This window comes from Eretmochelys imbricata, chromosome 25 (assembly GCF_965152235.1).
Source record: "Eretmochelys imbricata isolate rEreImb1 chromosome 25, rEreImb1.hap1, whole genome shotgun sequence".
Lineage (NCBI taxonomy): Eukaryota > Metazoa > Chordata > Testudines > Cheloniidae > Eretmochelys > Eretmochelys imbricata.
The window spans coordinates 13,178,448-13,195,295 of record NC_135596.1 but is presented as its reverse complement, the minus strand read 5'-3'; the positions used below and the strand labels follow the sequence as shown (position 1 = coordinate 13,195,295).

The 16,848-nt window shown below is 50.4% G+C and overlaps 1 protein-coding gene across 1 annotated transcript in view; it reads right to left on the bottom strand.

Moving 5' to 3' along the window:
• Positions 1–562: 562 nt before the first annotated feature.
• LOC144280181 (ephrin-A2-like) overlaps positions 563–16,848 on the bottom strand; it is a 198,035-nt gene continuing 181,749 nt past the window's right edge. Inside the window, exons 4-5 of the mRNA XM_077842007.1 lie at positions 7,752–7,817; positions 563–681 (exon numbers count right to left, since the gene is read on the bottom strand). Coding sequence (XP_077698133.1) covers positions 563–681; positions 7,752–7,817 — 185 coding nt within the window. The remainder of the gene's footprint in view (positions 682–7,751; positions 7,818–16,848) is intronic.

The window sequence follows — 16,848 nt, the reverse complement described above, 5'->3', positions numbered from 1 at the left end:
AGAAAAGCACTAAAAAAAAAATAAAAAATAAAATAAGGATTCTAATATTTGGTCTAGAAATTTCAAAAGCAAAGTCCTACAAGGAGGGTCAAAGTGAGCTGAGCGCCAGCACCATGAAAAGTGGGCCATCCCGGAAGCAGGAAAGCAGCGCCGATCCCCCCACTGCTCTTTTCCACTGGTATTTTGTCATTCCCCGCCTCCAAACCAGAGTGCTGGGGTGCAGGGCAGGGGTGTTATTTTGTACATTGGTAGAAATTTTGCAGCCTTCTTCCAAGTGAATCCACGCCAGGAACAAAAATTCTCCGAGCTGGGAATAAGGCCGGGATAGGAAAAAAATCCTTCTTCGTGTCCCTGCCCAACCCACCTCCCAGCTCAGGAGTCGCAGTTCAAAGGTTATTGTGAAAAAGAGAAAACTTTTTAAAAACAAAGCAAAAGGCTGGCTCAAGAGGGTTCATTCTCCCCGGAGGCAGAGAGAACGCATCTCTTCTCCTGCGTGTCCCCATCTCTCTCCTCCTTTCCCTGCCAAACCACTCCCCTCTTCCTTTGTTTTCTCCTCTCGGGGCTAGGAGGTGAGAATAGTCCAAAACACCGGTACCACGAGGATGAGGTGCGGGACCCTGAGGCTGCAGCAGGAGTTATTGCTGGTGAAAATAGGCTCCGGAGATTCGTACAGGGAGTCATCTGTGAAGGGGGAGGAAAAGAGACACGTCAGACCACAAAATGCCCACCTGGGAAGCTGTAGGGCCTGATCCTGCAATGTGCTGAGCATGATCAACAGGGGGGGCTTGGCACCTCAAAGAATTGTTTGGTTCTCTCCCAGGATCAGGCCCACCAGGGGTCTGAGCTGTGCTCCTCTTGCATTGGATCGTATCCGTGGTGCCTGCAGAGACCTGATCCAACTGCAAGGTTGTCAACCCCCTGGGTTCTGAAATGAGGAGTCAGCCCCCACCTCCCAACAAATCTTGAGATTGGCTTAGAAATCATGAAATTTTGAAGTAACAACTATTAGGTTCGTGTGTGTGTGTGTGTGTGTGTGTGTGTGTGTGTGTGAGTGTGAGTGTGAGTGAGAGAGAGACACATTTACAAGCTTTTTTCCATAGCTAGCAACGTGAGAACCGTACTTTAATAGGGTGTTTAAATGAGTTGAGAGCCTTGCCTAATCATATGATTCCAGGAACTGGGGTTTTAAAGAAACCCACCAAATATTAGAAGAGTGGCGATAAACGCAACACTGAGATTGCAGAATTGGTGTCTGAGATTGTAAAGCTCTTTGGAGCTGGGACTATGAGCATTTCTAGCTGCCCTGGGAAGAGCCTAGTACATACTTATGGATGTCGTGAAAGAATAAATCATCCTAATAGGAACTGCGAGACAGGAAGAGATCCAAGAGCCAACTAGCCCTGTATGTTGTCTCCCACAGCGGCCAACACCAGACAATAAGAGGAAGATGTAGGAACCCAGACATTGGTTAATGATGTGGGATAATCTGCTCCCTACATCAGGTGACTGGCTTAAGCCCTGAAGGCTGATGGTCCCTTCAGAAATTTTTGGCGTCATTAATCAATTTGCATAATCAAAGACATGCTCTTCATCTAGGAAGGTCAGTAGCTAGCTGTGTGCATAACACACTGTAGTTTCTAATCCTTTCTTCTTGGGCACATCAAAAGAAAACTTCTTCCCAACTGATTTTGTTGTCTTCAAGAGATCCAGACACATGGCGTTCCAGATCATATCCACACCGGGAAACTAAACTCACTTTAAAAAAGGAGAGAAAATACGGCTGCTGCATTTTAGAGCTGCTCACACCTTGATCCCTTCCCCCCACCCCCCCGCATTTAATTTCAATGGAGCTTCCCTCCTTCACCTGCCACTTTCTCCTGGCTTCGTTTGGTCAGTTATTATTATTCTTTGTTTCATTTGATTTATCATATCCATAGAAATACCAACAAAGGGAACAGGAACATACAACCAGCATGCGGAAAGTGATTAGGCTGTAGAGCAAGAATACAGTCAACCTCAAGCATTCAAAAATAAAGAGCGAGGCCTTCAGAAGTCATGAGACTGGCTTAACGCTCTTAAGATTTAAAAAAGAAGAACGCACGCTAGGCTCTTTTTTTATTTGGCCTCTTGTGCCGGAAACTTCACAGGTCCCGTCTTCTAATTTTCTTCTGCCACCACGGGGGCTGGAATTCTAGCTTCGGGTCTTTTTGTTTGTTTTTAAATGAAAGCCAACATCCTCATATAATCATATGACATCCGGAGTAATTTACCACACTAGCAACTTACCAAACAGGAATTAATTCAGGGAAGTCCCCTGGCCCGTGCTAGACACAGGAGGCCAGATTTTGTTATCACAATGATCCCTTCTGGCCTAGGAATCTCTGAATCAGAAAAACCTCAGACATTGTGAGCCTCGTGGTAAAATCGTGAGAACTGGCAGTGCTGGATCAAAGGAATGGAAAAGCAATTCCATAGTAAGAGCCCGGCACCAGCAATGAGACCCAAGAGGGGAAACAATGGGCCCAGATCCGACATCCTCGCTCACTGATTTCAGCCAGGAAAGATCTGTTGAGCTTGAGTAAAGGTGGCAAAATCTGGCCCACAGAAACAGAAAATCAAGGGGGTTGCAAACGTGTACCTGGCAAGTGCTAGCCCAGAAAATAGCTATGGCTCTGCTCTTGGGGACGCTTAAGCAGGTGAGTAACTTTTCTCCTGCGAGCAGTTCCCTTTAATTGAGACGCGGGTAAAAATGGCGTGAGGCACTGGAGCCTTGCCAGAGGAATGGGAGACAGCGTCTAGTCGAGACAGGCTCTGCCTAGCCCTTGGGCACCGTCACTGAATGATAACGGTTCCTTCCGCACCTTAGTCCCCGTGTTGGTAGTCAACCTCGCTGCTTAATTCCCCATGCAACCAGGTTCTGCAAAGCCTCTGAGGTGAGGCCTGATCCAAAGCCCACAGAAGACCATGGGCATAAGAGCAGCCAGGCTGGGTCAGACCAAGGGTCCATCTAGCCCAGGATCCTGTCTTCTGACAGTAGCTGGTACCAGGTGCCTCAGAGGGAATGAACAGAACAGGGCAATTATCGAGTGATCCATCACCTGTTGTCCAGTCCCAGCTTCTGGCAGTCAGAGGTTTAGGGACACCCAAAGCATGCGGTTGCATCCCTGCCCATCGTGGCCAATAGCCATGGATGGACCTGTCCTCCATGAATGTATCTAGTTCTTTTTTGAACCCTGTTATACCTTTGGCTTCATGACATCCCCTGGCAATGAGTTCCACAGGGTGACTGTGTTGTGTGAAATACTTCTTTTGTTTGTTCAACCGGCTGCCTATTAATTTCACTGGGTGAGCCCTGGTTCTCGTGTTATGTGAAGGAATAAACAACAACACTTCCTTCTTCACTTCCTCCACACCAGGCATGATTTTACAGACCTCCATCACGTCCCCCCTCAGTCGTCTCTGTTCCAAGCTGAAAAGTCCCAGTCTTTTCAATCTCTCCTTGGAAGGGCTTTGAATCGGGCTCTCGGTGCAGCGTGAGGACAGGTGCTAGCGAAGCAGAGACCCGGTCCTACTCTTGTGCAGTCCCGGCAGCAATGCTGGCATGCGTAGGAACCCCCAGTTCCAAGACAAACACAGGCCCTTGCAAAGGGAGTTCTGTGCACATTGGCCAGACGGGAGAGCTAAGCTAAACCACAGCGAGGAACTGCAGCTGCTGAGTTTGGAGGCTGCCTGGAGCCAGCAGCTACAGGACAGCGAAAGTGGGGCACTCAGCAAGGCCTGGAGGGAATGATGCGAAATGAAAATACCAGCTGGGCAGGTATGAAAGCTCAGCCCTCGGTGGGCTCTGTCGCTGCCTTTATGGGCTGATGTTCTCAAGGTGCGCGGTGCAGGATGTTTTTGTTCTGCTTCATTAAAACCAGGCTGACAGACTTATGGGAATATCTGCCTGCCTGCACAGTGAGCCTTGCGGAATGAAGTCCCCGACAGCCCCATGGAGTTCAACGCCAAAGATGTTGTTCAAAAGCTGGCTGGGACCCAGAGGTGTCCAACTGGGTCTTGGGTGCTGGACTGTCAGTCTGGTGATCTGAGGACTTGAGAAAAAGCCACAAACCGGACAGCCGTCAACCTCTCAAAACATATGAGATAACTGCTCAAGACATGAGGTGATTGTCCCGTATTGGTGAAGCCGCAGCTGCAGTCCTGTGTTCAGCTCTCGGTGCCGCACTTTTGGAAAGATGTGAGTAAACTGGAGAGAGTTCAGAGGAGAGCAACAGAAATGATCAGAGGTTTAGAAAACCTGAGCTGTGAGGAAAGGTTGAAAGAATTGGGCAGGTTTAGTCTGGAGAAGAGAAGGCTGAGGGGGGACCTGGTAACAGTCTTCAACTATGTAATAGGCTGTTATAAAGAGGAGGATCTGTTGTTCTCCATGTCCACTGAAGTTAGGATAAGAAGGAATCAGTTTAATGTGCAACAAGGGAGATTTACATCGGATATTAGGAAAAACTTTCCGACTGTAAGGAAAGTGAAGCACCGGAACAGGTTAGCTAAGGAGGTTACGGAATCCCTGTCCTTGGAGGATTTAAGACCAGATTAGACAGACCCTTGTCAGGGCTGGTCTAGGGTTATTTAATCCTGCCTCTAGGTTGGACTAGATGACCTCCTGAGGCCCCTCCCAGCCCTACATTTCTATGATTTCCATTATCTCTCTTCCTGCGTCTGTCTGTATTTCACACGCAGTACGATGCATCCCTGGCCATGTGTCTGTCTGTATTTCACACGCAGTACGATGCATCTGTCTTTCCCATATGTTTTATTGTAATATAAACAGCTGAACAACAGGTAATCGGGAGGCAAATTCTTTGAATCCCGGGGCATGCTCTTATCTGCTCTTGTTCCCAGCCTCCGTGCAGTGTGGGAGAGGGGGCCCGGGAACTCCCCGCACTGACCCTGGTGGTAGGGGTAGGGTTATTGCTCTGTAAATGGGATTAGAAGGCATTTCATCCCGATTCTCTCCTAAGCCTCTCCCTGACAGCAGGGTATGCCAACTATGCGGGTGGTATTGTGCAGGATGGATTAGATCCGACTGCTGTTGCCAACTTGTAAGAAGCCTGGGAGACTGACACCCTGTAATTCTGGCCAGAGCTGGAGTCGGACCAACGTTTGGGAGGTCAAAGGGCAATTGCTTAATAACACTCCAATAATCCAGCATCCAAAACCCTAATCAGGCAGCAAAGCGAAGTGCATTAAAGGGAATAAGTTAAATTATGACTAAAGCTGTTAACATGTTCCCTGGGCTCCACTCTCTTATGTTTATTACTGGATTAAGGATCTCACAGACCTGAAGCCAGGAAAAGCAGAGCTTTCCCCAGCCGTTGGTGCAATTTTCTCTTGCTCCTGGCTGTCTTATTTCCTTCCTCCTCTTGTGTCTCTTCTTTTCCTCTGCTCTTCTTCCTTTGCTGCTGCTCTTTTGCAGGGTTTTACGCACTTGTGCCATTATTGTTTGGGTTACAGTAGCGCCTGGCGGTTCCACGCAAGTGCAGGGCCCCCACGTGCTCGATGCTGCACAGACACCTAGTTACAGGTTCTTCCTCCATGAGTCTGCAGTCTAAGTAACTCAAGTCGGCATGCAGCGGGGTGCTGTCCTGCGAGCACTGAGTACTCCCCTTGCCCTGCGAACTCCCACTTAGTGGGGAGCCTTCAGCCAGGTAAAGTTTTGGGCTGCCCAGCACGTGGCCTGCTGAGCCCCCATAACGCCACCTGAAATCAACGGGAGGGGGAATGTTCAGGAGCTCAGCACCTCTTCAAAAATCAGGCCTGCTCCCTGCCTCAAGTCGGCCTCCCAGAGAACAGAAGCATTCAAAGACTTTGTGGCTGCTTCTGAACATACAGGGGCTCAGAATCCACCTGCTGGGATCAGGACCCCGTGGCACAAGTTGGCAGTTCAGATCCTCATTTGATCTCGCTTAACAATAACTAAAGGGTTGACTTCGGGCCTGATCCAAAGCCCACTGAAGTCAATGGGAGTCTCCGACTAAGTACTGGTCCAACGCCTAGCACGGTGCGGTCCCCGATCTCAGCTGGGGCTCCCTCGTGGTAGCATAAGAAAATACTAACAATATCGATTGAGATTTTTTTCATTCTACAAAGGTCAACCAAAAACGAGAATGTGTTTTTAGGTGGCTTCGCTATTTTGGGTTTTATTTTAAAGCCGCTCGAATGACAAAGAGAAACGATGTCCTTTTCACCAGGGCAGCCGGTCCCTCACTTCCCCAGCGAGAGCTGCTGCCATGCACTAATTACATGTTAACAGGAGAAGAAAATTATTAATTTGTTTTTTGAAACGCCTGAGTTATTCGATTCTGAAAAGTCACCACTGTGCCGAGATTATTGTTTTTTCCCCCTCATTTGGAACTCAGCGGCAAACGTCCATCTTGCAGGTTATGTGCCTGGCATGAATGAGGTACCACGCAGCCTCCTGCAGGCTTTGGCGGGGCTGATGTGCTGGGAATTCAGGTGCCATTCAGCTGGTAGAGGAGCTCCTGCGGGAGCGTTCTTCCTACACAAAAATCCTGGCAAAAGGGTGACATCAGTGCGCCTTCAGAGCTGTGACAATAGCCAGGGTTTTAACCTACTGCATCCGAGTGACCCGTGGGCACAAGGTCGATATATGGGGATGGCTTTATTCTCGCCACCACCTTCAAATGTTTTTAAGGCTGCCCTGAGGACCTGTGGGGATTTTTTTACATTGCAAATGAAACCAGGAAGAGCAAACGAATGCAGAGCAAAGCACCCATCGCACCTACACAGTGCCAAGCTCCTCAGCTGGTGTCAACCAGTGTAACACCACTGAAATCAGCACTGATTTACATCAGAGGAGGATCTGGCCCAGGAAGGCAGGATCAGGAGCTTTCCCTGCGCATCAGAATGGCAGGGAGGTTTATCAGACCCTTCTCAGGATCCTCTGAAGTATTTCCTGAGTGTGTTTCTGTGCTGGTACAAGGGGCCAGATCAACATCTCCACACTGCAGGGAAGAGACAGGGCTCCGGTGCAATGAACATGACAGGGATTCTTTTCTCGAGGGTGCTGGACACAGACCCACCATGCGGTCCCCTCTACTTCTCTAGCTCCCACCTGGGCTGCCCAATGTTACCACACAGGGGGTTGCCCAAGTCCTGGCGTGGATCATGCACCCCGCAAAGGGACAGCCCCCTACAGTATTCAAAGAGCCTGGGCAGAACAAAAGAGTTTACAAAGCAGGGACTGGAGGAGCCAACGATGAATTGGGGTGAAGTGGGGCAGAGCCAGAACGTTTGGGGCTGGGTCAGAACTTGCGCAAAGTTTAGGGCTGTTTAGATCTGAGCACTTGGCTCAGTTCCGTCTCTAGCATGGGGTTTTGCCAAATCTTTTTTTCCCTTCGTTTAAGCCATTGTACTTGAAGGGAAATTTAATTAGTAAAATCCCCACCCCCCCAGCGCTCCACGCTGGGCAAACTCAAAAGATCACTGACTGGCAGATTCCCACCCTGCTCCTAGCCTGGTCAGGGAAATACCATGAATAAACTCACAGCTGCTCAGAGCTTGCATTTCGCCCTAGCCAAAAGGAACGGGAAGCTTGGCAGACTCCGTGCCCGGTTCTATGTCGAGAACCCATGGGTTCTAAGCTCTGTACGACGAGTTCTCCCCTCCTGCATACACAGCTTCCCAGCTCCCATCGCCCACATGGGAGCAGGCAACACACTTGAGCTACTTACTCGTTGGTCGAACATAAACCTTCAGCTTTAAGCAGGGCCTGTCCACCATGTTAAGAGGAGGAGCAGCTGGAAGAAACACAAAGGAGAGAGAGAGAAAACACAGTGGTGTTAGAAGAGGAGCGTGACATCCCGTCCCGTTTGCCTTAACAAAAACCAGCACAGTGCTACCTATTAAATCAGCAGCATCTCTCACTGCAGCTCCCCCGGCTTGCGGCGGACTGAACATAACCCAGTTTATTGATGACAATATAGGCCAGAAGGGCACCTAACTCCCTTAGGCACTTTTGCAACTCCCAACCATCATTCCCAGAGGCACAACTCAGGGCCAGGGCCACGTTGAACTGGTTGTGTGACTAACACATATAAAGACAGAGCCTCTGCTCCAAAGATCTTTACATCCTAAGCAGACGAGCGACAAATGAGGGGTGTGGGAGGAGGAGGGAGATGGTCAGGCAGGTGCGATTTTTATAGACATACGTGTCATTGCAATTTTTAAACGACTGAGGGCTAGCGCCCCCCACCTGCCCCTCAAGCCAGTGTTGCTCGGCGGATTTCTTAGGGGCTTCGCACCAGAGCTGGGCGTGGGAGAGGTATCTGCAGAGGGCAGTAGCCTGCAGGATCACTGATCTAGTTCTAACCCCTCCGGAATTGGCCTATAATTAGCAGTTCCAGCTAAGCACACAGATTTTCCTTCTGTGGCACCTGCTGAGCTGTTGCTATTGCTTTGTACCCTAGCTGGGAGGTGGGGAATCCATACTCTCCTGGGGTCCCTTTTCTGTTCAATCTTTAGCAATCTGGTCGCTACGCCCGTATCCACGCAGGACAGCAATGTTCTCCCTGTCTCCAGTGCTGCTGGAGTCCCCAGGACAGAGCTTCCGTGCCAGCAGCCGGGGGCGGTGGGGGGGCCGTGCAAGGCTCGGGCGAGCAGCTCAGGCCAGCCCCACACACGGGGGGCTGGGAGGGGGATGGACCTCAGGCTAGCGCCACATGGTGTCCCATTTTCCCTTTTGGGAAATATGGTCACCCAAGCATGGCTTAGAGCACGGCCCACTTCCCTCACCCAGCCCCATTAACACGGCTCAGCCCAGACCTCAAAAAGACTGGCGCTGAGGTCTCTGAATGCCAACGATCCACCCTTTTCCAGCCCTGGCCTCTCTGCTGCGGGGGCCCTGTGCTCCTGTGTGTGCCGGTTTTTGCGAGGTGGACAGCTGGGAAATGGGCTGAGGCACCAGCCCATGGGGTCTTGGCAAGTGGGATTCAGGAGGCCTGGACCTGCCACCAATTCCCCTGTGTGATTTTGGGCAAATCACTCAATCTCCCTAAATTCCTCATTTGTCAAGTGGGGGTAAGCGTCTTTTCTTTCCCCAACCCCTTGTTGGTTTGGACTGCAAGCTCTCCTGGGCAGGCGCTGTCTCTCATTGTGTGTCTCTGCAGCACCTAGCACGACAAGGCCATGATCAGAGCTGGGATCTCTAGGGCCAGGATGTTTTTCAAATATCCGGCAGTTTACAGACCATCCAGGGACGCTGCTCATAATCTGAGGTTCTCGGCACTATACAAAACAGGGTGCAACTTTCCTTTAAAACTGCCACTTGCAAAGCGACTGCAAAGGGCGTGTGTGTAAAAAATGCCTTTTCTGTGGCTTTTTACTGAGTGGAGGAGGACATCTGGGTTCTCCTATTTCCTTTCTCCCAGCAAAGGAACTTGCCTTCAAAAGGCAACGAATTAAAAACTGATGAAGTCGAATACTTTATGTGTTCTACCCGATGCCTAATCAACCAGTGGAACTCATTGCCACATGATATTATGGAGGCTTAGAGGGATTCCAAGGGGGATTTGACATTTATACGGACCATAAAAACATCCACAATTATATTGCATAGCCTGAACATGTAAAATGGGACACAAACCCTCATGCTCAGAGGATGGGTCAACAACTGACTCACTCGGGCAGCCTGTCCCCTTGTGGGATTTCTTGCACCTTGCTCTGGTACTAATGGAGACAGGTCAGAGGGCTCAGACAGACTGACCGCTGGTGTGCTCTGGTAGGTTAGTCCCTGTGTCCCTGACGTGCCTTTTGTGCATGCAGCAGTGAAATCTTTCAGTGAGTTTAATTTTTGACTTGATCTTTTTTAGGCTTGGTGTCGTCACAGCAGCTGTTGCGTCTGCAGCTCCAGAGAGGTTCCAGGCAGTAGAAAGTAACACCTCACAGAAGTGCGGTCCGGTCTCCCTTGTGCTTTCCTGGCTCTAACCTATTTGGCTCTCAAGTCGTTGAGATAATGGGGCTTCCTACCGAGCTTCCATATGGGTTGGAATCCAGGGCTATAAACGGGGAGACAAGCTAGTCTGGGAGAGAGAATGCACACCCAGCCATCTCTGCTTGACCTCCAGCTGTTCCCAGCTCCCTTTAAGGAGCTTAAAAGTTTGAAGGCATCAATTGCATTATTGAAGTGATCCCCGCCACTTAAACCGCCTCTTTGATCAACACTTAACTGGTGTCAAAAGTTGCCCGACCCCGGGCTGTGCCTTTCTGCCGCACTGTCCCTGGATACATGTTCTAACTGCAAAAAAATGCCTGCCAAGCCAGATTTCATGCTTGTTACAGACTCCTTCAATCCGAAGGAAGGGAAGAGAAGGGGGGTTGTGTGTGAAACCCCTGCTGCGGGAGAACTACAGGTACAATGGATACAGGGGGCACCTCAAAGCCTCGTTGAAGTTGGTCTGAGTGGCTATTGAAGGGGAACAGTTTGCAATTAAAAGGGTGCCATGTGAAAAGCATGGGGGTAGGGGGAAGCGGAGAAGAGACTAGGTTAGGGAGGGGGTTAAGCCAGAGTGACGGGTAGAGAGCGTGTGTTTGGGGAGGGGCAGAATTCAACACGGTAAGGAGGGGTTTTAACTCGCTCTGAAACTGATCCTCTCTGACAGCCCCGACCCCAAGCTGTGCTGATGAGAAAAGCCTGCTGTCCCCCCCCTCTCGGGGTCATCTCAAATAAATGTTACAGCAGCTTGAGCCATTGATTGTGAGCATGTTCACCAGGGGGGCAGGCCCTTGAGTGTGGACATTCCTCCCACCAGCACCAGGACTGTCCTCTCTGCACCTGGCCCACACCCTACATACTATGCCAGCAAAACCAAGCAGTGTTTTTTCCATGGGAGAGGGAGACTCCCCCAGGAAGGGTATTATGATCCATTAGGAATTGAACCCCTCTGTTTCCCAGGTCCAGCCACAAGCAGGAAGGGAACTGTTTGCATAACACACAGCCAGAGACATGCCTTGTAATCCACTCCTCTGATCATTTTCACTGCTCTTCTCTGAGCACTTTGTCAATAACTTTCTGGAGCCCAGAAACATAAGAGTGGCCACACTGGGTCAGACCAAAGGTCCATCTAGCCCAGTGTCCTGTCTTCTGACAGTGGCCAATGCCAGGTGCCCCAGAGGGAATGAACAGAATAGGGAATCATCAAGTGATCCACCCCCTGTCGCCCATTCCCAGGTTCTGGCAAACAGAGGCTAGAGACACTATCCCTGTCCATCCTGGCTAATAGCCATTGATGGACCTATCCACCATGAATTTAACTAGTTCTTTTTTGAACCTGTTAGTATCTTGGCCTTCACAACATCCTCTGGCAAGGAGTTCCACAGGTTGACTGTGCATTGTGTGAAGAAAACAAACACTGTCCCAAGCGGGATCGCATTAATACCATGGGACTAACTGAAGATGATGTTTTTATGTATGTCTCTATCTACATTCACCACAGCATCTAAACGTTTCTTAAACATTGATCAGTTCATCCCTGAGAGGGAGAGAAGTGCTATTATCCCCATTTGACAGCTGGGGAACAGAGACACAAGTGACTTGCCCAAGGTCATGCTAGCAGTCTGTGGCCCAGCTAGGATGCGGTCTTGCACCCAGTCCAGTGTCTTAACCACAAAACCAGCCTTGGATTCTTTTGCAGCCATATCCCACTGCAACCTCCTGACTAACCTGCTCTCAGTTCTCCTCTTCACTGCTTCCCCAGTTCCGCTCTGCCTTCAACTCCATGTGTCAGGAATTCATTTTTCTCTGATGCATTTTCCCAAGCTACATCTCATTTGGTCATTGCCTGGCCATATTCCTAATCTCTCAGTGTCCCTTTGCACTTCATTGTTTCTCTGTCCTCATCAGCATTTCATGGATTCAGAGATTCCAAAGCCAGAAGGGACAACTGTGATCACATAGTCGGACCTCCTGTATAACACAGGCCATGGGACTTCCCTGAATTAATTCCTCTGAGCTAGAGCAGAGCTTTTGAGGGAGGAGGGGGGCAGGGGGCCTAATCTTGATTTTAAAATGGCCAGTGATGGAGAATCCACCCCAGCGCTTGGTACGTTGTTCCAATGGTTAATTACTCCCACTGTTAGAGATTTGCAACGTATTTCCAGTCTGAATCCGTTCAACTTCCAGCCAGTGGATCTTAGATCTTTATCTGCTAGACTGGCGAGCCCCCTCTATTATCACATAGGTACCTACATGGGGGGAAAACTATCAACTGTGATCAAGTCACCCCTTAACCTTCTCTCTGTTAAGCGAAATAGATTGAGACAAGGCAGGTTTTCTAACCCACTAATCTTTCTCCTGGCTCTTCTCTGAGCCCTCTCCAATGTACCACCCCCCTTCTGGAAGTGTGGGACCAGAACTGGATACAGAAGTTGCTTCAGGATCAAACTCCTCCCAATTTACTGCCACCCCCGGGTTTCATGGCAGCATAGTCACGCCCTCTCTTTGAGATCAGGTATGAAGAGGCATGAAAGGATCAGCCCTAAAGGGGCAGGTGGATTTTTTGAGAAGGGCACCTTTGCGTTAGGGAATGAGATCCATGCAACTGACTTCACACAGGGCATTGAATGGCCCCATCCAATGGGAACAACCTGCAGTTACTGCCAACGTGGGCAGGATGTAAACAAGTGGCCTCCAGCGGAACGGTCTCTCCACGCCTTCCCCCCCTCTCCCCAAACTCCCCGGAGCAGGCAGCCCTCCCTTCCCTTTAGAAACTGGCTCCCATCCAGCTAACCCTGGATTCCTTTTCTCTGGACCTTGGAAAAAGGAAGCAGAGAAACTCTAGGATCTGAATGAATGGCCAGAGCACAGAATGACATGCCACATAGGCCTGAAAGCAGCAGCGTCTTAAACACAGACCTGGGATCCAGGGACCCCTGGATTCTAACCCTACCTCCGTCGCCAGCTTCCAATCTGCGGCCGAGTCGCTCCCCAGGCTTCCCCCTGCTGTGAGGGCTCCTTGGCTAGCCCTGTACACATGAGGAGCGATATTACATCAGCACCGCCCCCAGGTCTACGATCCAAACGTGGAGAGGGCAGGCGGCAGCTGACTCTGTGATGCATTTTCAGCCCCTAATGAATGCCATTTCTCCCTCTCCACGTTATACCCACAGGCTCCCCCCACGAGCCGCGCTGCCAAGCCACCGCAGCCTCCCCAAGAGCTCAGCTAACGACGTGCGTGTGTGCTTTCAGTGCCCCGTGGGGACGCAGCAACGCCTTGAGCCTTTCCCCAGTCGCCCCCTCCATGGCAGGGGAGGGAGCTGGCATCGAGACAGGCAGGAAATGACCAACGTTTCTCCATTGTGTGGGCTCGACAAAGCCGGGAGCCAGCGCTGCACGTTTCACGCCGAGGGGAGAGGAACAAGCGGCTGCCAGGAACAAAATAATCAGAGCCCACAGAAAAAGGTGAGAGGATGGGGTCTGTGTGGGTGCTTGGCCCTGCTGAGTCACTGAGGCACAAAGTCACCTGGGCCTGGGGGAGGGGACGAAACACGCAGACCCCGGGTAGAGCCAAGCAGCCCAGTTCACAGGGGCAGGAGCTCCCCTCCATCTTCCCCACTTCCTCCCAAACCAGAGACTGGGAACTCCAGGGAGGTGCCCCAAAGGGGGCTCCTCTTAAGGGCCTGGGGAGTCAAATATTTTGAAGGCTTTAGCTCTGACTACAGACCATCCAGCTGCCCCAAGGTGCAGCCTGGGATATGCTTGTCCCACTTCCTCCTGGCACATGGGGATGGAAGCCGCCCCGCACCCCAGTCCCTCAGAATTACCGCCTCCCCCACACCCCAGAGAAGTCTGTGCAGGATGTTGTTACTCAGGGTATAGGAGTGGATCAAAAGACCAAGGCAGCAACAATTGAAACAGAGTTGAGTGAGGACCGGACAGCCCCCCTGCCCTCCCCAATCCCAGACAGGAGCATTTCAGGGGAGGGCAGCCCCCAAAACACAGGTTAGTCAAATGCCCCCTGGAGATCTTGGGGCAGGGTGGGAATGAAAGGCCCTTCTACTAACAAGGGATTAAGAGAACATCAGAAGGTAGGTGTGTTTGGGGCATGGTTTGCTCATCACTCCCTGAACCAGGGCTCAAGGGGCAGAGCTGAGACCCTGAAAATGCAGCTACCAGAGCTGCTGTGCAATGCCAGGAAGGAGAGGCACTTGAGTGTCAAGCTCTTCTTTGTTTGCTCTGGAAAAGGAAGGAGCCACGCTGGCTCCCATACAGCCTGGAGGGCAGCTCAGCCTGAGGTTGCAATGCGATCTAATACCCAGGAAACAGCAGCCAGCTCCTTAGGGCCAGGAACCCAGAGGAAACTCCATTTGCTTGAGGAAAAGCAGGAGTAGATTCATGGGCCCCAAAAACCTACCCAATTTCCAGAGAGAAGGCAGGACTGTTCATAGGAGACTATCTACCTACAAATTCTAAATAGCCACCCCTATAAAGCTAGAGGCCCTGTGCAAAGGCTATTATATAGGGAGGAAGCAGGGGGTGGAGTCATGCCTCAGACCACACCCACTCCCAGGAAAGCTATAAAAAGCTGGCTCTAGGTACAACCAGGCTTCTGCTGCTGGGTGGGGCTGTGGGCTGTAGTGATTAGGCAGGTATTAAGGGCTGTAGAGGAAGAGACATGAAACACTTCTCTGCTGGGGCCCTAAGGAAGCCTAGATGAATGTGGTTTGCTGGTTAAAGCTTTATTTCCAGGCTGAATCTGGTTAGCTTCAACTTCCAGCCACTGGATCTTCACCCTGTAGCTGCTAGGTTGAAGAATCCTGCACTATCAAATATTTGTTCCCCAGGTTTGTACTAACAGACTGTGATCAAGTCACCCCTTAACCTTCTCTTTGTTAAGCTAAATAGACTGAGCTCCTGGAGTCTCTTGCTATAAGACAGGTTTTCTAATCCTTTACTCATTCTCATGGCTCTTCTCTGAATCTCCTCTGATTTATGAACAGTCTCCTGGAATTGTGGACACTGGAATAGGCTATGGTATTCTGGCAGCAGTTGTCCTAGTGCTAAATACAGAAGTAAAATAACCTCTCTCTGCCTCCTCCAGATTTCTGTTTGTATGTCCAAGGATCACATTAGCTCTTTTGGCCAGCTTTGCACTGGCAGTTTATGTTCAGCTGATTATCCACCACAATACTGAAATCTTTTTGAGTCACTGCCTCCCAGGATAGAGTTCCCCATTCTCTGAGTATGGCCTATGTCTTTTTGTTCCTAGAGGTGTACATTTACACGTACTAAAACACACACTGTTTGCTTGAGCCCAGCTTACCAAGCCATGCACATCACTCTGCAGCAGTGACTTGTCGTCCTCCTCATTTATCACCCCCCAATTTTTGTGTCCCCTGCAGTGGAAGGAGGCTGGTGATGTGTGAATGTTGTGGTGATGGAAAAACTTAATCAGTCTGCATTTTTGCAAAGTATCCCGTTTAGAGCAGAGAGTGTGGGTCTGGCTGAGCTGACATGAATCCCTTTGCCCCCTTGTGTGACATGACCAAAGCCAGCTGTTGCCAGTACCTTTCAATATTGTTCAGTGGCCTGTGCGGTGACACTGATAATTTACAATGACACTTATTAACAATAGGAGAGTTCTCGTCATTCCCTCCCAGTCCTTCCGGCGCCTCTAGCAGGGAGGGGCTTCCCTTTAGGAGGTGAGAGAACTCGACCCCTGCAATGACTCCTTGGGGGCTTCATGCTGTTGTCTGTTACGAGTGGCGGTCTGTGTGCCCTTCCCCCTTAACAGAGAAAACGAAGATAAAAGCACCTAATAAAAATAATACTCATTGGGAGAGATAAAATGCGTAATTGCAATAATTATCTTGGCAAAACTCCCCTCTCCAAATGGAAAATGGAAATTTTTTATGTGCATTTTAAAAAGAACTTATTTATTTTTTAATTAAAAAGGGAAGGGGAAAATTATTCTCAATAAAGTTTAATTTAAAAGTTAAAGCAGATGGACCTAGGAGGTGTGATTCTCCCAACTGCTAATGTTAATGGGCCTCTCATGTCCCACCCCCTGCATACACACAATCCTCTCCTCTCCAAATGGGGGCGGGGGAAACATACACACCCCTCTCCAGATGGATCCCCCCATGTTCTTCTAGGTGGAGACATGTACAGCCCTCTCCAGGGCACACAACCACACCCCTCTCCTCTCCAAAGAGATTCCCCTGCTCCAACTTTGATGAGGAAAATACCTCCAAGTGCCCCTCCCTGTTTGCAAGGGTGAACTAACCTGGGCTCGGCAGCTACCCTGCAGATGCCAGCTGTTAGGGAGGGGACCTGACAACCCTGGCTGAACATCCCAAGCGTTGCACTCTTCGGGATGTGCCACTGGCCACAGCTGCCCCTCCACGTCTCGCTCACGCTGCAGTAGCCCATCTCTGGCAGGGGCAATCCCCAGTGTTCCTGCCCTCTGAGCTCTTTGCTGGCTGCCCACAAAGTGCTAGGTTGATTTTCATTTCTCCCCAGTGGCTCTGAAAGCTCTTAATAGCACAGGCCCCGCTCCAGCTCTCCTCCTCCTGCTCCATGTACTCAAGGCAATCCACATGCACGTACACCCTGACCCCGACTGCCAGGGCGTTTCGCCAGGGACCGGGCCTTGGATGCGAAGGGCTGAGGTTCTGGATCCGCCCCCTGCCATCCTGTCTCTGGGCCTGGGGTTGATCTCAATCAGCCCAGTATAATTCAGAAGCGACTCGACTGACTGATCTAAACTTGCGGACGGTGAGCTCAGAACTGGGCCCTCTGCCCACCTCCCTCGCTTTAGAGGAACTGCTCAAAAT